This window comes from Larimichthys crocea, chromosome XV, assembly GCF_000972845.2.
Source record: "Larimichthys crocea isolate SSNF chromosome XV, L_crocea_2.0, whole genome shotgun sequence".
NCBI lineage: Eukaryota > Metazoa > Chordata > Actinopteri > Sciaenidae > Larimichthys > Larimichthys crocea.
The window spans coordinates 9,212,659-9,235,977 of record NC_040025.1 but is presented as its reverse complement, the minus strand read 5'-3'; the positions used below and the strand labels follow the sequence as shown (position 1 = coordinate 9,235,977).

General features: G+C 44.9%; 2 protein-coding genes across 6 annotated transcripts in view; one reads left to right on the top strand and one right to left on the bottom strand.

Moving 5' to 3' along the window:
- The window catches only part of kdm5c (lysine demethylase 5C), a 17,216-nt gene extending 12,685 nt beyond the window's left edge, over positions 1–4,531 (top strand). For both annotated transcript variants that reach the window (XM_019254762.2, XM_019254755.2), the window contains 10 exons: positions 61–151; positions 283–665; positions 790–928; positions 1,035–1,214; positions 1,302–1,430; positions 1,537–2,280; positions 2,373–2,415; positions 2,508–2,707; positions 3,404–3,604; positions 3,685–4,531. In XM_019254762.2, coding sequence (XP_019110307.1) covers positions 61–151; positions 283–665; positions 790–928; positions 1,035–1,214; positions 1,302–1,430; positions 1,537–2,280; positions 2,373–2,415; positions 2,508–2,707; positions 3,404–3,604; positions 3,685–3,693 — 2,119 coding nt within the window. In that variant the 3' untranslated portion in view covers positions 3,694–4,531. The remainder of the gene's footprint in view (positions 1–60; positions 152–282; positions 666–789; positions 929–1,034; positions 1,215–1,301; positions 1,431–1,536; positions 2,281–2,372; positions 2,416–2,507; positions 2,708–3,403; positions 3,605–3,684) is intronic.
- Positions 4,486–23,319, bottom strand: LOC104932137 (PDZ domain-containing protein 4). Of its 4 annotated transcripts, none has more exons than XM_019254835.2 (8): positions 20,361–23,319; positions 12,275–12,328; positions 11,389–11,699; positions 11,139–11,226; positions 10,942–11,040; positions 10,789–10,857; positions 10,355–10,456; positions 4,486–8,571 (listed from the first exon to the last, which is right to left on the bottom strand). In XM_019254835.2, the coding sequence occupies exons 1-8, from the start codon at positions 20,418–20,420 to the stop codon at positions 6,538–6,540; spliced, it is 2,817 nt and encodes a 938-aa protein (XP_019110380.1). In that variant the 5' UTR covers positions 20,421–23,319; the 3' UTR covers positions 4,486–6,537. The 4 variants fall into 4 exon arrangements, with proteins under 4 accessions (XP_019110380.1, XP_019110421.1, XP_019110469.1 ...); XM_019254876.2 differs by having other exon boundaries at positions 10,795–10,857; XM_019254924.2 differs by lacking the exon at positions 12,275–12,328.

The following is a 23,319-nucleotide window of genomic DNA, read 5'->3' as shown; positions in this document are numbered from 1 at the left end:
CACTTCAACATTCACACTGACTGTTACTGTTACATGTACTAACATACTGTGGTCTTTTAGTGAAAGTAAGATGACACTGGCAGAGCTGAAAACGTTGGTGGAGACGATGCAAAACCTGCCCTGTGTGATGACGCAGTTGGAGGAAGTGCAGGTGAGAAGTCTCACTGAGCAAATTAACTTAATTTTCTTTGCAAAATTAATAAAATGTATCCAAAAAAGCTTAAAAGTTGTTCACTTATGTAGTGCACTTATGTTTAACCTTTGTACTGTCTGATTTTCAAGGCGGTTCTGCAGACGGTGGAGGAGTTCCAGGGCCGGGCTCAAGAACTGGTCAATGACAGGGACTGGAGGCGGGACTCTCCACCACCTGAGCAGTTGCAGACTTTGTTGGAGCAGGGCGGCAAGCTGCCTGTCGTGGTACCGGAGTGCAGTTTACTCCAAGGCCTAAAGGAGCAGGGCCACTGGCTCGCAGAGGTGAGGCGCACCCTGGGCACAGAAGGAGGAGAGAGGCAGGAGGTGACGCTGGACGTGCTGAGGAACCTAATGGAAGCGGGCTGCAACGTACCCCAGAGCGTGTCAGTGGAGACGGCCATGGCAGAGCTTCAGGAGCTGCTCACGATTGCAGAACGTTGGGAGGAGAAAGCACAGATCTGCCTCGAACAAAGGTGAGGCAAAAAAAAAAAAAAGTCGAACCATAGACTTCACCTGCTGCAGGGGTTCTCCTCATTTCACAACTGGTTTATCCTGTCGCAGAAACTAAAGTTCTTTGTCATCGTTTTGTTCCTCCAGGCAAAAGCATCCACTTTCTACCCTGGAGGCAATAGTAAACGAGGCCCAGCTCATTCCAGTCAAGCTGCCCAACATTCTGGCTTTGCAGGGCTGTCTCACACGAGCACGGGCCTGGGTGACAGACCTGGAGGAAATCCAGGTAAAAAAACAACATTTGATTTCTTATTGGCTTACTTTGTAATAATGTTTTTATAAATAACTTGAAATAAAAATATGCTATACTTTTGTTTGTTTGTTTGTTGTAGAATGGGGAGCATTACCCCTGTCTGGACGACCTCGAGGGTCTGGTGGCCATCGGAAGGGACTTGCCGGTCTTCATGGCGGAGCTCAGACAGTTGGAGCTGCAGGTAGCCAGCGCTCACTCCTGGAGGGACAAGGCCAGCAAGACCTTCCTGAAGAAGAGCAGTCCACACAGTCTGCTAGAGGTAGGCAACTCGAAGGGAGAATAAAAATGTTTAATTTATATAGATAAGGTAAGAGAGCATGAGTTAAACTTGAGTGTTGCCCTGCAGGTATTATGTCCGTGTGCAAAAAGGCGAGAGAGGCGAGAAGAGACGGAGCTGTTGGACGAGCCTTTGGATGATTCTGACACCAACACTCTGGGCCTCTCTGCCCAGGACCTGAGGGACCCTGCAGCTATTGTGAGTTTATTGAAAGAGTTCTGTCTTTAGGGGTTTGTATGTTTTATTCATAAGCACCAGTTGCGTACGCAAGCTTGAATCTGTGTGTTTGTCCACTCGTTTCTAGGTGATGGCGTTCAAAGAAGGAGAGCACCAGGAGAAGGAGGCACTACTGAGGTTACAGAAAGCGAACATGTGTAAAACTGGACTTAACGCTACAAGTCGCAAAGAGGACAAGGAGAACGGGAGGTGGGAGGACAGCATGGAGACGGACTCATCCAGCCACTCAGAGAACTCTGTAAAAGAGAACGGTAACCACACCTGCACCACCCCTCCTCAGTCGGTGTGTGTGTGCGCCAGTCAGCCTCGTACCCCTCAACTCCGCTGCCATCTGTGTAAGGACTGGTTCCACGGTGGCTGCGTTCCGTTTCCCTCCCTGCTTCCTTCCTCCGGACCTCCGGTGAACCCCCTCTGTTGGTGGGACTGGGACTCGCGCTTCTTGTGTCCGCGCTGCCAGCGGTCGCGGCGCCCGCGCCTGGAGACTATTCTGGCGTTGCTCGTCGCTCTGCAGCGGCTACCGGTGCGTCTGCCCGAAGGAGAAGCCCTGCAGTGTCTCACAGAGAGGGCCATCACCTGGCAGGGCCGAGCCAAGGAGGCGCTGGAGACACCGGAGCTGCAGACGGCGCTTGAGAGGCTGCAAGAACTCAAAGAGACTCTCCGTTATGAAAAGGAGAAAGAGCAAGACGCGAAAAAGGGGACAGAAGGGAGCTCGGTGATTGTTTTATCGGACTCCGAGGGAGGGGAAGGAGAGGAAGGAGTCATCGATCTGACAGATTCACCTAAAAAGAACAAGGAAAGCAACGGCACTCAGGTGAACATCTTATTCTGATTCTCTTCTGACTCGAAAAGTAACTGTAAAACTTCTACTGCATCCTGTTTCATACTGTGCTTGTTCTCCCACAGGCTGGATGTGAAAACGGCATCAGCAAGAAGTCAAATGTTACAGGTAAGACGGTGCGTTGATATCAAATGTTGACTTGTGCGACTCGTCCCACAGACGTCAGCCCCTGACGATGTTTCCTTCTGCTCATGTCTCAGGTGTGGGGACTCTGCTGCCCGTGCTGCCTTTGCTAAAAGGCCAGGTAGTGGAGCTTTCCCCAGCCACCAGGCTCCAGCTGGAGGAGCTGCAGCTCGAAGGAGATCTGCTGGAGGTGTCCCTGGACCAGACCCTCCTCATCCACAGAGTCCTGCAAGCTGCCTCCGTTCCATCCAGAGAAACGTTGCACACGCTCATTCAGGTCAGGACGAATAAATAAGAAACAGAGTGACACAGCAGACATTTTGACTTGTCACAGCAGGAAAACAGTGCACACAAAAGCAGGACCTCCCCTGAGTGGAATGCAGCAATAATTAATATACTGGTGAGTTTCCTGCTATGATCAGTCGAAATGTCTGCTGTGCAACCAGTTCATAGCTCCGTGTGCGTCACTGTCGGGTACTGTTAAGAAAGAACATGCCTGCTTACCTAATCGGAGGTTTGTTTACACTCACCAAAACACGCCCTGTGTACGCGGCACCATGTGTCGCATACTTTTCCTTTCTCAGAAAACACCTGTGGTGTTTACATCCACGTTTACCTTGTAGCAGTCTTCCTCTTCTCAGCTCTTCGCTCGCACATTGCAGCATGTCTTACCACATGTGAAAGGTGTAGCTGGGGTGGATTAGTGTGAAACCATTGGCACAAATGTGTCATGTCACTTGCAGGGCATGAGATCAAACAGACCACACACACAAAGACGACAAGTGAAACACAGATGACACAGGATCCACTGGTGCCCTAGCTCCGTTATAATCAACATGACGAATTTGATTTATACATAATCTTAGGAAATTGTGTTTTATATCATGTCCGTGCTGCTTTAAATGCTTTTCTGTTGTTACATTATTGTTGAGGTTTGTCCACCTAACATTCTTGTCCTCTCTCGCTCTCTCAGATTGAGCTTGAAGAGCAGAGGCGAACCGGCCGCGGACGAGCTAAAGACTCCAAAAGGAAGAGGAAGAGCCACAGAGGTGGCGGCAGCGGTGGGGAAGGGGCAGGAGCAGGAGAAGGGTCGCTGGATGCCTCGGAGTCGAAGAAAACCTGTCCCCTCAGCCACAGCCCCTCACCTTACTTACCTGTCCAGACCAATCCAGAGGTGACAGCTTGAAATATGTTATCTTTTTTATTTTATTCTTCTTGAACTCGGAGGTAAACATTTTAACTTTCTCTCTGCAGGTTTTGTGATACAGTCAACGCTGGAGCTCTGTTTGAGTGGATTCTTCAGAGGAAAGGAAGGGACAGAGCGTTCTGTGCCAGAAGACAGTGTCAAGTTATAGAAAGATGCAGGACATCCCCCACACACCTCCTCAACACCCTACGTCCCTTCTCATCCCTCATTCATGCATTCAGACACTAACTAACAGAGTGATGACTCTTCTTCTACACTCCACTGTCTCATCCAAAACTCAGCCATATCTCACCTCATGGGTTGCTTTTTTTTTTTTTTCCCTTCAGACTCGCTGTCTTACCCCCCAGACTTTATTGACCACCTTCCCCTGGACCCATTTTTCCTGTGAACATATTAAGACTGTGTTGGAGCGGAGTGTCTTTGGTCTAGAGTTGTCTCTGAGGTCAGTCAGTATGCTATGTTATCCCAACTGTATTAAATGCTAGTTCAGCCGAAGCCCCTCTCGGCAGCTGCAGTTTCATTTCACACGAGCCCCGCTCTTCGTCGAAGTTGGATAAGCTATGGGGTTTTTACTTAAGACAGTTCTGTTTTTTGGACGTGAATCCCCGAAAGCTGAGGTACAGCAGAAAGTTTTGAACAGCTGATCTTAGACAACAGCACCGTGGTTACACGTGTATTTTTTTAGTTGTATTTGAATCTTGTGTTTCGATGCAGTTTTTTGAGGGGGGACATGCATTTTGACTAAACTGAGTACATTTCGGGAAGTGTTAAAAACAGGCATTAATGTTTTTGGTGCTACTTTCCCAAAATGGATATCTGTACCTCTTGGCTTTGTCTTTCCTTTTTTCTTTCCCTCCCCATGATTTTTTATTTTTTTTTTTGTTTTGTTTTAAAGCACCATCTTTGGACTCCGTTTTATTCCTTTCAGTTCAGTTTGACCTCTCTTTCTCTCGCCCTCCTTCTCTTTGAAAATTAAGGTAACTTCACTGTAACTCACTTTGTCACAATTTATTTTGTTTCCTGGGTTAAAATTATATTATTATTATTATTATTATTGATATTGCAGACACGCAGTTGTCGTGAGTTTGTGTATAAACTTTTCATTTTAATGTTGCCTTTGTTTCTTTTCACTCTTGTTAGAAAAATAAAGGTTTAGAATTGTTTAGGATACGTCGACTCGTTATTTCAAGGTGCCGAAATCAATAATGTCGCAATTAATAAAAAAAAAAAAAAAAAAAAAAACATCTTGACACACAGCAGCAAAATGGTACCAGAATAAGTTCTCATGATCACAGCGTTTTATTTTAGAAAAGCTTTCACTGTGAAATGGCAGACACAGGACATCACAATACTGAACAAGTACACCATGTTTTCTTTTTCTATGCTAGAATTTTTAAGCAAGTTCATAGAAAGACACAACCACAATTACAGAATGTTAAAAGGCTTTTTTTCAGTCTTTAAGTACATGGAAAAAAAATCATTTGTCTCAATATCAAACATGCATGTAAGCCAAATGGAAAAAAACAAACAAATCAGCTTTAGTTCACAGGTTTTTTTTTTTGTAAATTAGGCACCCCGTTCTTGGCTTTTATTTTCATTATGCTGGATAATTATCCAGAGGCTCGTTCTGAAAGCACAGAGTTAAAAAGTGAAGACGTCTGCGATTGACATCAGACAGGAAACGTGTAAAAACAACCCACATTTGATAGAGCTACAGCTGTCAGGGATTTTAAACTTTTTTTGTAATATCTTTCTTCACAGTCGGCGTTTAAATGAATCATATTGCATACTGACCAAAGCTCGTTGCTCTGGGAAAAGCAGGACATGTTTTTTAAAAACTGATATTTCATTAGTGCTTCTTTTAGTTGCTCTGTGCTTCAGTGTTCACCCTCTCGGCGACGAGTATTTCAGCCTTTCTGCGTCACTTTTGAAAATTGTGCTATACAGTAAAGTCTGCCTGGAAAAAGAAAGGCACCGCTCAGCTCTTCATTATCAAAACAAAAGCATCTGTGGTCTGACAATGATGTTGCGTTTCCTGTGTCAAAAACAAAGGAGCATTTGTTACATGAACGCAGCAACAAAACAAATGGGACTACATTAACTGGTACACAGTTCTTTTTTTTTTTTTTTTTTTGGAAAATATCCTTAATCAAAAGTCCTTTATGGACACTAAATGTACAGTTTTTTATGGCACAGAAGTGGCTTTTTTTTCTCAATGTTTTCACAGCTGCATGGTTCTTCGCCCCCACGTTTGATTTTCCTCTTATTCCGTCGTTCATAAAACTGTAGAGGCCTGCAAAGATTACTTTTAAAGTGTGCTACTACTTCTCTAATGGCTGAACAGCAGGTGGTGCCGTCTCTCAAGGGGGGAATGTATCTCTAAATGGTTCCTTTGAACGTGTTTTTTGTTTCTGTGCTCTGTTAGTTTTACTTTTTGTGTTATGCATCGACTGTGACATCCAGACTTCAAATCTGACAAGCTGGTCCAGGTTTTTGTGTAAGACTAGAAGTACAGCGTTATGGAAATAGCTCTGACTGCTTTAACAAAATTTGAAGAGGAAAACAGTGTCTGTGGTTATATTTGTGAAATTTCTGACTCTCATAAATCTGCATTTGTGTTCATGACATGAAATGCAGCTTCAATTTGATAATCTTGTAAAAATGTGTACTGTTTTTTTCTGTTTGGGGTGATTACTGAACCCAAACCTGGGCAGTCTCAGTCATGAGCTCTTCTCCAATTTTTAGGTTGGAGCTTAATTTATGCTACTTTATATGACCGTCATGGACTTTGTGTTTCAGAAGATTTGTGCCAAGTTTTACTGAAGCAGCTTGTGTTCGTCCTATAGGCCCCATCGAAACACTTTGGCACTTTCTTGTCTCTCCTTGTCTCCCGTCTTCCATCAGACTGTAGTGACAGACAGCAGGGGGTTATAGACTTTCTTCCCATCAGCAGACCTGGTCCCATGGGCCAGTAGCTCCTGTATAGTGATCCAGTTGTCCAGGATTCTGCGACTGCGCTTCTTCATGCTCCTGCGGTGGCACAGCTCCAGGATGGTGGTGGCTTCCTGCTGGCATGTCGTCCCCTGCTGCCCTCCTCCACTGCTGTTGCCCTGCTCCCTCTCCCGCTCTCTCAGATAGTCGAGCCGGCTCTGCATCATGAACTCCCTGCGCCGCCGCTGCTCTCGAGCCTTGAGTAGATGCTGCTTGCGCTCCTCTTTGCTCCAGTAACGGCCCATCTTCATTTCGCTCACGGCATCGTCGTCCGTCGTCATGCCGCTGCGCTCCTCTCTGATCTTCATGGCACGTGCCTTCAGGAGGCGATCCCTCACGGGCCGCTTGGCCACGTATCGTGAGCCATCACTGCGGATCTTCACCTTCCACTCCATGCGAGGGGAGGCCGGCAGCAGTGGAGGTGACAAGGGTAAGGGTACAGCACCTGGAGCCTGGGCGACGTCTTTACACGTGCTACCCAAGCTCATTGGGCTGGCGTCGCCTACAGTCTCCATGCTGCCCTCTCTGGCAGTGTCTCTGAGTCCACCGAGCCGATCGGAGGTGGAAGGAGACCTCAGTTGCATGCAGCTCATGTAGCGCTGAGGTGGCTTTGTTTCAGTCTGACGACGGGACAGGTAAGGGCTGTTCTCTGCGCTGCATCCACCAGCCCTCTCTTTGGGGTTACGTCTCACCCCTCCATCTGAGCCACGCCTGGTTCCTGCATCCCGGGACAGGGACCTAACCTTTACTCCAGGGCTGGATGTCTTTGCTTCAGTGCCTCTCCTTTGAGTATGGGGAGAGTAGGGTTGGTTGAGGTTTGCTTGTATCCCTTCCCCTCTTTCAGCCCTTGTTCCTCTCTCTCTTTGCCTAGCGGAGGCTGGAAGTTGCATACCTGCTGAGAGAAGAGGCTCTCCTCCCTCCAGGCTCTGTGTAGAGGGCGATGGGTACTGTTCATTGACCAGAGGGGTGCTCCTGCAGCTTTCCCCTCCAGTGTTGTAGGCACTCGTACTGTCCTTATCTGAGCGCTCCCTCTCTGGGAGTTCATTGATATCTGACAAAGCATGGTGACAGGATTCCTCACTGACCAAAGCACCGCTAATGTCCAAGCACCCAGCTCCTATTCCGGCTCCTGCACTTGCTCCATTCTTGTCCTCAAGAGGCCAAGCCTTCAGGCAACGCTCCCTGAGCTGCTGCATCTTCTGCGCCCTCAAGATGTTACGACACTTGAACTCCAAGTGGCGCAGTTCCTCTTCCAGAAGAGCCATCTCGTGCTGCGTCAGGCTCTCGTTCCTATTGACATCCAGTGGGATACCCCCTTCCTCTTGTGTCGGCCCCTGACCTCCCAGTAGCATCAGATCATTACAGTTCTTCTCATAGTAACACTTGATTTCCAGGAGTTCTTTGTACCTCTCACACTCCTCCTCAGTCAGCCCAGGCATCATCATCCTCACAGGATCTGCCATGTAGGCCCTCTCCAGTCTCTCCACCTGTTCCAACCCTCCTCCATTAACACAGTCCAGCCCTAAGAGAGAGTCAGTGCTGAACTGGAGGTCCTGGGAGTGCAGCAAGGGTGGAGTGTCCCCCTGACTGGATAAAAACTTGCGCATACTGCCAGGCGTATTTGTGGCATTTGTATTGGAGGCACTGGTGTGGTCGTCTCCCAGAAGGTCGTGTTCTGAAGACTCCTCATAGCGTGTGCTTTCATCTGTACGGCCCACCCCGCTGTCCAGCTCCTGGCTATTGCTGAGCACCGTCTGAAGCAAGTCAGGTGAATCCCTGTTTATTGAGCGACCATGGTTACCTAGTACACCTCCACCTCCAACACTGCCCGGTCCAGTACCCAGGATGGAGGTGTTGTTCCTCACTCTGTGGGTGCTGGGCAGATGAACTGCATTGTCCAGTGGTTCCAGGTCCAGCTCCTCTGGGTCCAGCTGGTTGTCGTTCTGAGTTTAGTTGATTGCGTTGCAGTGGAGGTGTGTGGTTAGTGGTTGAAGAGACAAACAAGAGACAAAGAAAAGTATAGAAGCTTGTTATACATCTGAAGGTTTTGCATGTTTTGCAGAGTTAGAACACTAGAAAGACGTTTTCACATTCATCTGCTGAAGGAAAGTACAATACATAATTTACAAAGGTTTGATGTGTAGTATGCTCTACTATGTTCACCAGCTAGTCTTTAAACTTTGTCTGTCTTTCCTTTGGTGCCGGGGCGGGTAGTGTACAGTTGGTTTTTAGAGCTACTGCTGAAAACCATGTTGATTAGTGCGGCGAGAGTGTGAAGTTTTAGGAGAGGAACCAAAAACCATAAACTAAAAAGACACTAAAATGCCTCATAGGGTCGAGGGGAAGTGTAGTGAGCCCCTTCATTAAACCTCATTTGATCCATCGTTGGTGCAGCTTTATTGTCGAGTGCGCCACATTACTGAACTGTCACTAGATGGAGCCAGTGCTGCTCTGCACGACAATAATCTGTCTGTGGAACAAAAAATTTGGATCTAAAAAGAACTACATGGAAACATGAGCTACTTCAAAGAGTGGAAATTGATTGTCTGTAGTCAGTGTTCTGTATTAGAGTCTAAAATCTTTAGACGTGATACTTAATATTTCATAAGATCTGTTGTTGTTTCTGCTCTGTTTATTTTTTTAATTTTGATTGGCATCCACTTAAAATCTGATCTGAAGTGTAAATGCAAATACTCGTGCTTAAATTAGTAAACAGATCTTGGCTAATTGTGTGCAGACTGCGTGCTGAGTATTGATCATCTTTATCTTCATTCTTATTCTTTGACTACGCCTTCTCTCTCTCCGTCTCCCCCAAGACAACAGATCAAGCTTTAATCTCCGCTCGTGCATTTTTTTTTCCTCTGATGATTCTCCATCCCGGCCTCTCTCACTTGAATCTTAATGTGTGGACCGTGCCTTAGCAATATAAATCTTGTCAGCCTTTTGCACAGGAAGCACTTGTGCACATCTCTCCCGAAACACAAGGATGCATTTAAACAGAGGAGGGGTTATTTGTGTGTGTGTGTGTGTGTGTGTGTATGTGTGTGTGTGTGTGTGTGTGTGTGTGTGTGTGTGTGTGTGTGTGTGTGTGTGTGTGTGTGTGTGTGTGTGTGTGTGTGTGAGTTTTAATGAGTGCTTTTTAAATCTACCCTTTAGCTCCTTCTGTACAGATGCAGCAAGCATACAAATGTTTCATTCACATTCGTGCTCTCTCCGTTTTTTTTACAATGGTGTGCAGTGAAATTTAATTTGGCGGGGTCGACGTGGGTCAAGTTCCCGTTTTTTTTTTTGTGCCATTTGGTAGAGCTGTGTTATTGAGGGGCGGCTTCCGATGTGTTTTACTATGCCCTCATATCTGCTAGAAGAGTGACCTTGAGGGGAAACAAAGCAGTACCACATTAGCACTGCGAGTACAAGCGCTATTTGTCTTTGCCTCTCTCTCTCTTCACGCTATCTGCATCATGTCTTTGCACCCTTTTGCTTTTCTACCCTAAACAAATCAGTTTGCAGGTTAGGACAAAACAGAGCGCCTTCTCATGTCGCCAAATTTCTTTCCATTCCTGTCTCCCACCCAATCTCACGATAAAACGTCCACACACCCGAGCATGTAAACTAATTTCTTGCTACATAAAGAGGGAGATAAAGGGAGAAGAATGCAGTTTTTTTTTTTAGGTCAGCGTTTAGACCGAGCTCTCCCCGAAGACTCCCCATATCCAATTTCCTCACCTCTATCTCGGGTCGTGCAAGGAGCAGGGAGACATTAGTGCTGTCCTCTCTGGTGAGAATAGCTACCGCCTCCTCTCTGTCCTGGATGTCCACTCCATTAATCTGACAGAGAAAGAGGAGAATAAAATTGGGCTAATGTCAGATAATAAAAGGCCCCTTTACATCAAGGCTATATTCCATTATATGACTCTCTTCAGCTCGATAGCACGAGAAATGATATTCCTTTTATAACCTTGTGTGAAAGAATGCCGCACTAATAGCACTGTCCTTTTAATTTGTGAAGAACGCTGGATTAAAAGTGACTTCCTTGCACCGGGGGTTATCTGAGACTTCAGTTTCATGCATTACATAACCGAACAAAAAGTTTTTAAAAAGGTCTAAAAGGAGGCTTGTTCGTTTAACTTCATGCACTAACAGCATATAATACAGGAGACCTGCACCTGCAGTATTCTGTCTCCTTTGCGGATGCGTCCATCTATTGCAGCTATGCTGTTTGGGTTCACCTGCAAAAACAAAAAGGGTTTGTTAAGGGATATAAAGAAATGAAAAGTTCGATTGAATATTTGAGTTCATAACAGCATCCTCACCTCTCCCACATATATCCCCAGGTCCTCCTCATCATCAGTTCTGTAACACACTGTCAGGCCGAGTTTATCCTGCTGGCGAGACTTGTACAGCTCCACCTCCTAGAGCAGTCGGGGAAAAGTTTTGAAGATGTCAGACAGAGAGCAGCGGCGGGGCGTCTTTCTGTGTCTGAGAGTTTGAGGAGCTAATGGGCTCTCACCTCATATTCCAGCTCATCCTGTCTGTCCACTTCATGCTGAGTGATATCGAAGTAGTCAGTGGGGTCATAGTATACAGGCTCTATAAAGCTGAGAATGACAATATTCGGGGGAATAATATTTCAGTAATTGGGACAGCTTCAAACGTCAAATGTGTGAGCACAATGGCATGGACTACAACCAAGACGGGAGATGAGTTCTGGTCTGACAGTTAGACATGCAGCAGAGGCCTATTATACTACTCCTACTCACAGTTCATTGAATAGATATGGCTCCAGTAGCGGTGGTAGTGGAGGGGATGGCGGAGGGTCGGGCGGGGGCGGAGCACCGCAGGGATGCTGGCTACTCTTGCCCAAAGTCAACATATGCTGGAAGCTGATGTCTGTTTGAGTGCAGCTGTCCACACAGTCGGCCATGCCCATGGTCACTGGCACTAACCCTCCAGGAGCACCCGCAAGGCCTGCCCGTCTGCGGGCCCCCCGCCTCAGTATGTTGGACAGCACGGGGTCCCGTATGTCCAGGGTGGGATCCCCAGAAAGGCGGGAGAGCTCCTTTCCATTCACCTAAAAAGATACAAACATTGTCAAGATCAAATGGTGGAGGAGTAGAAAAAGAGAGGAGGGCTCAGATTTAATTAAAGGACAATAAAATGTGTCATTTTCTAAATCTAGTTTCACCTACGTGTGACAGAGAAACTGCACAATGCACAGGAAACAAACAAAGATTTGGAAAGTGGGCCGCAAACTGGGTTGTATATAGTGGAAAAGATGAACTAGATAGATGCTGACATGAATAACAGGAAGGGAGGAAGACAGGACAGAGTCACATCAGCAGTTTTATCAGACAGACAAGGTTAGTTCACAGAAGGAAAGCTGCCTAATAAAAACACAGGGGAACAGGACAAGGAACTACAGCTACACACACCTAAAATAAAGAAAGACGGAGGTCATGTTAGTTAACGGAAAACTAGAGAAACACACTTCAGCAAACACAGAAGTGTGTTCAAACTGTGAAAGAGCTGATGGTGTTTCTACAGGCAGACAGAGACCAAATAATAAAAAATAAAAGACTACTGCATATCCTAAAGGTTTCACATCACACCAAACAGCAGAGCCGAAAGAAAGCCGTATACTGAGACCTTTAATCGACCGTCAGCTTCAAAAGAGCACAACATGTTGCTTATGTGACCCTTCTGTGGAGAGAAAGAGGGGGGAAACGGTGCAGTTAGAAAATAATTACCACTGTGAACAGTTGGTTCTGCAAAGAGCTTTGTGAGGAGCAGGGGTAGAGATAAAACCGAGTTTCCTCAGTGTATTCGTTTTGAGCGCTCGCTTCTAAACACAGTTATCTTTCTTTTGTGTGAGTAAGAAGTGGTTCCACTCTGCAAACATGTTTAAATAATTAAACTTATTTATATTCTGGGGGAAACTATTGCACAGTTTACACAAAACTTTTCTTTTCTTTTTTAAAGCTCCACTTAAAATTGTAATTTAATTTGTGCTGGAACATCGCAGTTCAATTTGGAGAAATAAATAAATCTCTAGTCGTACAGTATGTTTGATAATTCCTTTCTTCTTTCTCAGAGCTCTCTCCTCTTGTTTGTGCCCGCTGACAGTTCATTAAAAAATACTCCTCATACAGTATAAATGGTTGTCAAATATACACAATGTGTGTCCTGACTCTGGCGCTGTTGAAATCATAAGGTGTACATCTGCTATCTCCCACCGCTGCTTGTTCATACAGCGAGAAGGAGAGAAAAAGGCATTAATTATTAAAGGTTATTGAGAATAAATCTGGAGAAGGAGTCAGAACAGTATGGATTTTACTTCAGGGTAACTGAACAAAACAATCTTGGTCAAATCAAGTATGACTTCCCATAAACCTTATGATTCAGTATTAATAACTTTTCTGTGGATCGGATTTTTGGTCTTTCTGGCGGTCGACCAGGTTGACCTGGTCCAGGCTGAAATATCTCAACTGTAGCATAGATTGCCGTGAAATATGATACAGACCTTCAGTGGTCCCCAGAGGATGAACCCTAATGACTTTGGTGGTCCCCTGGCTTTTCCTCTAGCAACACCAGCAGGATTTGCTTCAGCCCAGTGAAATATTTCAACGTTTACCAGATGCACTGGCCCCAAATATTTTACACATATTTGTAAATTGTAATTAATTGTAATTGTAATGCCACCAGCAGTTCATTTTTTTTATTTTTTTTTTGGCCTTTTATACCTTTATTGATAGTACAGCTGAAGATAGACAGGAAGCAGAGAGAGGGGGAGTGACACACAGTAAATTAGCCGTCCAATGCGGGATTCGAACCGGGGCCAGCTGCAGCGAGGACTATAGCCTCCACACACGGGGCGGTCGCTTAACCCACTACACTACTGACCGCCCTGAGCAGTTAATTTTTTTTTCCCCTTTATTTTTATTGGTTTATGATTAAAACTAATGACATTTGTATCATCCTCACATGTTTTTTCTACCATAATTTTTTAAGTAAGTTGCCCATAAGTTTTGATGCTACATTGAGGTGTAATCAGGTGAATGGCGTCTCATCATTCCCACTCCGCACCCTGTATGTCTATTCTTTGCAGTATGTAACTAGCACTAAGTCACACACCAACAACTATTTCACTGATTTTGGTGAAACTGGATCGTATTTTATGGAGAAAATGTTTTCTGGTTTTCCCTCTGGTTGCTCCGCCTCAACTCTCTGTGATTTACAGAGTTTTCCTGATGGACAGTGAAGTAAACTGCTGCCAACTGTAGCTGCTGTTAGCTGATGTTAGCTCAGTTTGTTAGCTGGCCAGACTGTGAGCTCAGAGCACTGGGGGGAGTGTTAATGTTTGTACCACGGAGATTTTTAGACCACTGGGAAGAAGAAGAGGAGGTTTTCAGGTCCATGGTTCGGGTTAAATGCTGACGGGGAAGCGGAGCTGGTGTCGCGCCAGAACAGGAGCTGGGCAAGCAGGCAATGTGACCAGGCTTAGCAGTCTCTATGGACATAATGCTAGAGGTGAAAAGACTGAAGAAGACGTTGGTGGAGGAAGCTAAGGTTGTGTTGGTCTTGTGTTGTTGAACTTGCTTGATGTTTGGCTGTAATCATAAGTAATATAATCATAACGAATACATGTCTGAAACTGGGGGAGTTAAATCGCAAAAAAATACCAATTTGTAACACAGTGTTGCTTTATAATCGAATGAAACGGACCGATCGTTTAAAACCAAAATAACGTCTCTATATATTCCAATGAACGTATGAAAACAAATTCATTTTTCTTAACTTCATTACACGAGACAGACAGCTACATGATGATGTTTGTGTACGAGCGAGAGTCGCAGGCATTTACTGAACCAGACAGCCTTTGTGGAGGCTCATTCATGTTGCACGCACTCACTGACCTTGGCTGTCTGCGACTCTCCACATCTTTACCAACCCTGCTTCATTCTCCTCTCTCCTCTCTCCTCTCTCTTCTCTTGTCCCCTTCCAGTAATTGCATGTCAAATCAATGTTCCCCTGTGCAGCCATGCACAAAAACTTTCTTGCCACATTCAGCCCCTGCTCCCCTTTCTTTCTTTTTTTTTTTTGATTTGGTTCCTTCTACACCACCACCACCACCTCCACCTCCTCTGGTCTATCTTTCCTCCCTGTGCACACATTCATTTCCTTTTCTCTAGCCATGTCCACCCCTGCGTCTTCTCTCTCCTGTTCTCTCCAGTCTCTGGTTTTCTTACGCCGTGCTGCCTCAGCAGTTCTGTCCCTTCCCTGGAGAGAGGCAGAGACAGCTCCTCTATTTCTATCTATTTCCGCCGGTGTGTGTTTGTCCTTCCTCGCACTAATGTTGCTTCATAAATCTTGCTGTCTCTCTTAATGAGCCTCCTCACTCGGAAACAAGATGCTTCCTCCCTACATGGCCTATCGGTGATGAAACAATGTGCAGTTTGCATGTTGGATGAGAGAAGAAATGGCACCTTAACATCACCCAAAATGCTTTTTTGTTTCAGATCTAACCTCGTGGTCTTGTTCTGTGTACTGTTTCGGCTCTCTGTGTTCGTGACCACACGACCCTGCTCTCCAGCATCAGAGAAAGAGGCTATTAGGAAACAGCTCCGTGGTCGTGAGTGACAGGTATGAATACTGAGAAAGCATAGAGAGCGGGGGATTTCTCATTCATTATCAATGAGAGGTGCTGAGATTGCTTTGAAGATGACTTCATCCAGGGTAATGGTTGTTGTGTGTTAGACAGCTTTTTGGCCCTGACTTGATGGAGAATCTATTACACTCTTACCATGCGCTGTTGTCTATTATCTCTGGGTTAGTAGGTCATTACATACACCTTGTTTTTTTCTTTACACAAGCAAATAATGAAGCCACGGGTGTACATACATCCCCGCACTTCACCCATAATTCTGTATATTTGTGTTAAAAAAAGGATTTGAAATTCAGAAATATAGCCAAGCCTCCAGAATTCACAGCAGGGGGTGAGCGATGCTGGTGGTGGTGGTGGTGGTGGTGGTGGTGAAGGAACGAGCTGAGGGTGGGGATGGGGGGGATGATGTGGGTCGAGATGAAAGTGATGCAAAGAGTTCAAAGCGTAAAGAGAGAGAGAGAAAGCAAAGGAGGAAAGACGCTGATGGAGTGCACGGGGAGCAAGGAGGAAGGCAGGTGAAGAGAGGGTAATGATGCAGGAGAAATGTAGAAAACAAGCTTTCAAGGAACTGCGGAGTGAATGTAAATAGTCTGTGAGCCCGGCTCGGGGGTTCAGTACTTGTATATAAACACACAAGAACAATGGGAGCTCCTGGGAAATTATTAAGGGGGTGATGCATAATTAGTTTTTATCTGAACGCCTTTTAAAGAGCAAATGAAGATGAAGAAAGAAGAGGGGGGGGAAGGCGATGACTCCACAGTAACACACATTATCACACGTATAGCCTTCAGTGTGTGGAAAAACACACAAACAATCACAGTGTTAAAATGAAATGTTACATTTTTTATGTTGAGTTTCTCCCTCCCTTCCAGACCTGAATTTCTCTACATTTCCACCTTGTTCATGCAAAACCTCCTGCCTTGACCGACCCCCCCCACCCACCCCCCCCCCCTACAACCCATATTGAATCGCACTTGTACGGTAATTGATTTTTCTCATCTCTCATGCTTTGAAGGCTTGGAGCAGTCACCCCCTCAGAAAATCAATTAATCTGAAGACGGAGTTGACCTACTCTGGCTGTTACCCCTGTTGTTTGATATCGCTGAGCTAATTTAAATGGACAAGAAGGGAAGAGAGCGGTAGACCTATTATAAACTGATAACAGTGAGATGATATTGATTTTTTTTAAAAACAGCTCAGACGTTGTTTGAAATGATGGCGATGAAGTTAACAAGCCTCAGTGGGAGTGTGGGGTATATGAATATACACAATATATCAATATAATAAATCAATACATTCATCACTTAGAACAAAAGATGAATTACGGGAGTTTTTTTTTTCTTTCATACTGTGTGTGCAAAGACATATTATGCACACTAGTCTGCACAAAAAAACACACACACACACTCTTGGCATAAAAACAAGCTGACTAGCCAAAAGTAATGAGCTGAGTCTGTCAGGTGAGCTAATCATCCAGCATTAACTGTTTTTTTGCACCAAAGCGCCATTTTAAATTAAGTTAAACAGAAGAAATGTGACACCTCGTGCTGCGATAGATATAAAGAGCTTGGTGTTTTAGTTGTCCTGTGGGAGTAAAGGCAAAGTAATAAAAGATATTAAGCTTTTATGAGCAGTCATGCATGTTTAATACATGGTTTGTAACACAATACGCCGTAGTTGTGTCACATTTTCTTTTAGTTTTGACATATGTTTGGAATTGTTATTTTATTTACATAGCACCAAATCATAACAGAAGTTATGTCAAGGTCTAGAGTAGACTGTACTCTATAATTTTATTTACAGAGACCCAACAATTCTCACCATGAGCAAGCACGTGGCAACAATGGCAAGGAAAAACTGCTTTTTCTTTTTGTGCCTGAACCTAATCAAACCTTTAACCACAGCGGTGTAATATCAGAAAACGGTTTTACTTGTGCAACATTTGAATTGGCTGTTGTAAATGTTACAAATGCTTTTTACCTATAGACTTTTACGCCTCCTGTGAAGCCTCCTTAATGCCATGACGGTGTATAAACAGATAATGAATGACACTATAATATAACACAGTTGTAACTATATAAAACATTTCTTCATAGTTATAGCTGTTAAAAATACTACATTAACAAACGTCCTTATATGTGCTTATAGCTTCATTATGATGTGTTATAAAAGATTTATATGCTCGTAGATGCTAAGCAGGGGCAGTTATAGTGTTACTGGTGGGACTAACACACACACACACACACACACACACACACACACACACACACGAACCCGCAGTGTGGCCCTGCACTTATCCAGCGCTAATGCCAGCCGGTCATTGGTATGTATTGATTCTCATCTGTTTGCCGTCTAGCGACTGTCAGCATGTTTTCTTCGTGTCATTGTGAATAAAAGCACATTATGTTTGTTTAATGACGCCGGTTGCCATGGAAACAGACTCACTGCTTTACAGTGACAGGGGAGAGAGAGAGAGAGAGAAAAGAAGGGAGTGGCTGAAGGGCAGAGGTTTACTGAGTGTAGTGTGTATGCGGCTCAGGTACAATACAAAATGTATATTCCTCCAAATGGTTCATGTGCACAACTGAGTCTGTAATTCAGCAGCTGAACAACAATGTGCCTTCTTACTTGAGGCCATAGGAAGCAAAATTGATTAGGAAACATGCCAATGGGTGTGTACAGCGTATGTGTAGCAGAGGCCCGATGTATAATGCATGAATCTTATTCCTTTGGCAAGAGAGCCAAATGTTTTGATATAGTCAAATTTAACAACCTGGTTTCCCAGCCTGATGTAGCTGTAAGCTGTTTAATACTGTGTTTATTGTCTAAAGACAGTTACTCAGTAGACTGCACCTAATTTGAAGGTGTAATTATACACGTTAGTTAAAGGAAAACAGCTCAAAGCTGCAAAAACCTCTAGAGGGGAAAGCCATGAAATGTGTAATTATGTTTCCTCTTTTATGATGGTTTTATGATTGGACGCCGTATACCTCCATCTTTTGCTTGGCGTGATCTCTGGATTAATCAGCCATCTGCACAGCAAGACTCGCTGTGTTTTGTAATCATTACGTGTTAATAACTGTGATTGGATTTTATGGAAAAAAGCAGCATGCAGCCTGCGATTACATGGCTGGCTTTTATGTTTTTATGCTTTTATTTCTTTTTACTTCTTTTGCAGTTTAACCGTCAGCAGCACATGCTTCTTATATGAGACTTCAGCCCTCTCAAAGCCAGAGACTGTGGCTCCGGTTCAGGACTCCATCTGCGTTTTGTTCTCTCCGTCTCATGCTCCTCTGCTTCCAGCCAGCAATGTCGTTTCAGGCTGAGCAGACCACAATATATACGCAGCCTCCACCGCCCCAAAGTATCTACTTGCATGACCGCCATTCACACAATAGCTGTGCATACAACTCCTCTGCATGTGCTCCTGTCATACAACCACGTATCTCCCGCCACTAGCAGTCACTGCACTCCTCACCACACCCCGTCTAGAAAAAACATGTGCTGCAAGTGTTTCTGGGATGACAGACTTCCGGGGAGACAACCTTCAGGCACAGGTGACCTCACGTTGCGGGATCAGTGGAATTATTTGATTTCCACATTCAGAGACTTTAACCTGCATGCGGTCTGTGTCATTACTGCTAACCCCTGTTAGATAAGGTCACTGATTATGAAATGCACCGGCCCCGCTCTGGTTCTATGATCACATCCCTTCACTCCTCTATTTTTTTTTTTAGTGCCTCACCCCAGGGATTTAAGTCTTTCTATTCACCCTTGCTCCATGAAGGGCTCGAATCAATTAGGTCTGACGTCTAAGGGCAAACAGCAGGAATAAAGAAAAACTGTTTCTTTCTTTCTCTGCCTCTCTTTCATTTGCCTATTTCGACTCTACTGTATTTCCCTCCTTGACTTATTATCGTGCCTTCGATTTGGACTCAGTCTCCCTCCATGTGTTCCTCTGTTTTGGCATTGCCTCTGGCACCAGATGCAGCCCAGTTATCTGGCCCAGACCCCCCCAACTGCCAACATGCTATGAGACCCAGCTGAGGCTTCTGATGCCACAGATACTCAGAGTGTTGCGCTGCATACCCATGAGCACAGAGCATTTTTCATGCTTAGTAAGCATAGGGGGGGCTTATTTTGGTCACCGCATGTATCATCGAGTGGCCCGAGCAGGATCTTCCTTAGACACTGCTCAGCCAGATGAGCTTACACACATACAGTCTGTGGTCCCAGTTGGCAGGTGGTGCTGAGGCTGTAACCGTGGCAACCCCTCTCTCCCATAACACTTTAGCCCAGCTTTAACAACCCATCCATCCTGCTGCTGCCTCCGCGGCTCTGCACCACTCTACTTCCTCCACACCAGCGTACCTCTCTCCATCTTATGCAATTTAGCTCCGCTCTCTCTCTGATCATAATCATTGTAATCACAGTGAAGTATCATTATCATAATTAGCGGTATTACCGTCACTGAATGGCTATTTTAATACAGCAATTAATAGCTTTGCTCAAGAGGTACAAAGTGATATCCACTTCCTTTTTCTGGGCTGATTTACATACATGAAATCTACAACAAAAAGCTGCAAAAAAAAGTGAGATATGTCACGTGATCTGGAGCTTATATTAAATCCATTAGTCATGTTTAATGTATTCGCTGTTTTAATTCACCTGATGAATTTTGTTAATTGCTCAGCGTAATGTGATTATCATGGTTTGTTTACATGATAAGATGCTGCTAATGTTTTATTTTGACTTGTTGATAATTTATCAGTTGATGCGATACCTGACATTTCCATCAATACGAATAACTGATTAGTACATGCAATGTTAAATTGGCGTTTCAAACCTGATTATTGGGAATCTAATGTGTGAACTGTTTGTGATTAAATGAGTTTCTTGACACAGTGTGTTGTCGCCCTGCAGCATCTCTGCGAGAGAGGGCCGAGAATAACAATGAAAACTTTAACGGAGGAAACACAAAGGATTCGTTTTGCCTGAGGAGTGAAAGAAAGAAATCAAAACAAGGCAGATAGAGAGAGAGAGAGAGGAGAAAGAAGACAGAGCGCTCACCTGGAACATGACCCTGTATTGTTCCTCAGGCTTTTGAACCACACACATGTTGCACCCCATTGTGACTTTTGACACGGTGCTGGACTGTGCAGGTTCACAACTGCCCCCCGGATTGACCACTTCTTATACCGGGACTCTCTCTAATAAGGTCTTTGTCTGTGGCAGTGGGAGAGCCCCACCCTCATTCGCAGGGGTTGTGGTATATTACACTGCTTCTCCTCAGAGTAACACACAACACATCCCTGCACGAGGACGAATATACAGTTTATATGGGTGTGTCACTGTTCTTCTTCTTCTTGCTCACAATTCAAGTGATATAATCCAGAGGAAACTTCAATGTGGAGATAGTTTCAGAGCTGCAAGAATGAATGTTTGTTTCTGTCTCCATTGCAGGCACACACACAAAAAAAAGAATCTTGGATCTGGAGAAAAGATGTGTTTAAGAGTCCTGCTGGTTTGTGCTTGTGTCATTAAATTAGATGAGGCAGACAAATCAATGCTTATCCTGTGACTTGTCGAACGTGATCACACAGTTTGCCTGCTGCACCCTGCCTTGTTTGCTCTTTAATGATGAAAACTGCAGTATGGAGCAGCTTTTCCCAGAAGAACTCCAGCTGAACTCCCCCCCCACGCTGTTCCTGAGTTTTCTTTTCTTTTTTCTCCCCCCTCGCAGCCAAAAAAATCACACTTTCAGCAATGCTCTTTGAACAAGATAGATACAAACAATGCAGCTATCAAACAACTTGCCTCAGTCCTGTTTTTCCTCCCGCTTTCCTCACACCCACTCTAAACCCCTCTGCTTTCCAGGATCGCTGAAGGGTTTCTGAATGTGGCTGCTGAGATAACTTCTCCTCCTGAGAGCCCCTATCAGGATTCGCTTCCCTTTACTCTAGTTGTCCGCTTCAGAATCAGTGCATTGTTAAAAGATATTGCAGAATTTACCTTAAAATTGGAAAAGACTGGGTGGTGCAAGGGTGGTCCTCATTACACTATTACCCAGGATCTTTAAGCCCCTGCTGTGCGGCTAAGATAAGCTGTATGGCAGGGATACAAACCCGGGAAACACACACACCTGCACACACATCAAGACAGGAACCTCTTTCAACTACAAGCCTAACTACACATGCAAGCTGCCAAATTTGCTGTAACTGTCAGCAGAACTGCCATCAGTGGATTTTTTTTCTTTCTCTCCAAATAATACAAGACATGTAAACAACACACGCTGGAACTGTAAGACTGTTACAGAAGACTGCGGCGGGAACGCATTGTGTTTATCTGATCTGTTGTCAGACATCATGACAAATATTAGATCATCGATCCTCTAAGCTACAGCATACTCAGCACTCTGGCTGTCAGCTCTAGGGTGAGGACCCGAATGACGGATTATAATTAAATTAGTGACCTCTTAAGCATGAGATGAGACAAGACTCTATCCTGACTGTGCGGAGAAATCAATATCAAACCAGCTCGTGAATCAATTGGATTTTGTGCTTGCTGGTAAAAAAAAAATCAAGATTGTTTATCACAAATACCATCAATGTCTGCCTTTTTATAAATCCAATGATTTCACTCTCTGACTCCCAAACACATTCTCTCATGCTTCATGTTTTAATTGTCCTTGTCTGGCTGCTATAAATGGCCTCATTCGATTGATATGGAACTCCCACTCACTCTAATATTAGCCTCAGTCTGCATCTCTCAAGGATGACCAGAATTAGAAGGTTAACTTCCTCCACTGTCCCCTTCCTTGCCCTCTGAGTCGCATCATGTCGGTTAAACCTTTATCTTTAATCCTTCGGCGAGAACCGAGTCTTGTCTCGAAAGGTCCATCGCCCTGTGTGCTGCCAGCGACAAGGTGTTAGAGCTGCTAATCCTCATTCAAGGCTCCACTACACCTGTACCCTTTCCCAAGGCAATGTAATCCCAAACTCTGGCTCCTGACGCAAACCACACACACTCATGGTTATATATACTCATGCACACAAGCACACAGAGGGAAAGCTATCTCCGCTCAGTGAGAAGCATGATAACTTCAGGAGGGAAAGACAGCCTGATAGTCAAACTCTGCAGAGCGAGAGCTAATCAAGCTACAGCGAGGTGTCAGACATGCTCAGCAGGCAGGTGTGCTCCAACTGCCAACACCTCTCTCCATCTCCATTTCCTGCCCATCACCATATACCTCTATCTACCTGAGAATCACACCTTACATGATGATTATTGCAGCAGAGTGTTCAGGATCACCCCCTGCTTTGCCATGCTTTCAGAATAAAACATGGCATGAAATGACAAGAGATGATTCTGAAGATGTTCTATTAAAGAGTCTTGTCCTCGTATGGCACAAATGCACCTGTAAAAGTTAGTCCATCTTCAGTCTGCAGCCGGTACAAAAAAAAAAAGGAAATTCAAGAATCAGTAAGTCCAATTTTAATCCTCCTTTTGTCCTCTGGCCATTCTCTTTGGAATATCCACAGGAGGGTGTTTGTGCTTAAGAAAAGAAATAAAAACCATGGTGAGTATTCCAGCTGGTTGGTTGGTGTTGAGCAGAGTGCTGCGCTTGTCTCAGGTCAGTGATAAATCACCATCAGCAGCCTCACAAGATGAGAGAAATCACTAACGGCTGATTGGAGGATACTTCTTGGCTTCTCCCCTTGGGCGCGACGGTAAATGCACTCCCCCCACTGCAGCGGGGAGGGGGGAGACACAAAAGGCGGTTGTTCCCCAGCGGTGAAGGAGCCTGCTGATCTGTACGCTGCACTTCTACTAAAGCTGAATTCGTCTGGATTTCACACTGTATAATCTCTCCCTCTCTCTCTCTCTGTCTCTGTCTCTCCCCCCACCATCTTTCTCTCCTTTTCCAGGGCTGGGCTACTGCTCTCTTTTCTAGTCCCCTATAATTTTTACCCACACCTCATTTGCTACCCTCTCCCTCCTCCTTACTTTCTCCTCTCCCCTGCCCCTC

Coding starts and splice junctions, on each gene's coding strand:
- LOC104932137 (XM_019254835.2), bottom strand. CDS start 20,420: ATGGGGTGCAACATGTGTGTGGTTCAAAAGCCTGAGGAACAATACAGG. Junction 11,227..11,388: donor CCATATCTATTCAATGAACT/GTGAGTAGGAGT, acceptor TGTCATTCTCAG/CTTTATAGAGCCTGTATACT. Junction 8,572..10,354: donor TTGCACGACCCGAGATAGAG/GTGAGGAAATTG, acceptor AACTAAACTCAG/AACGACAACCAGCTGGACCC.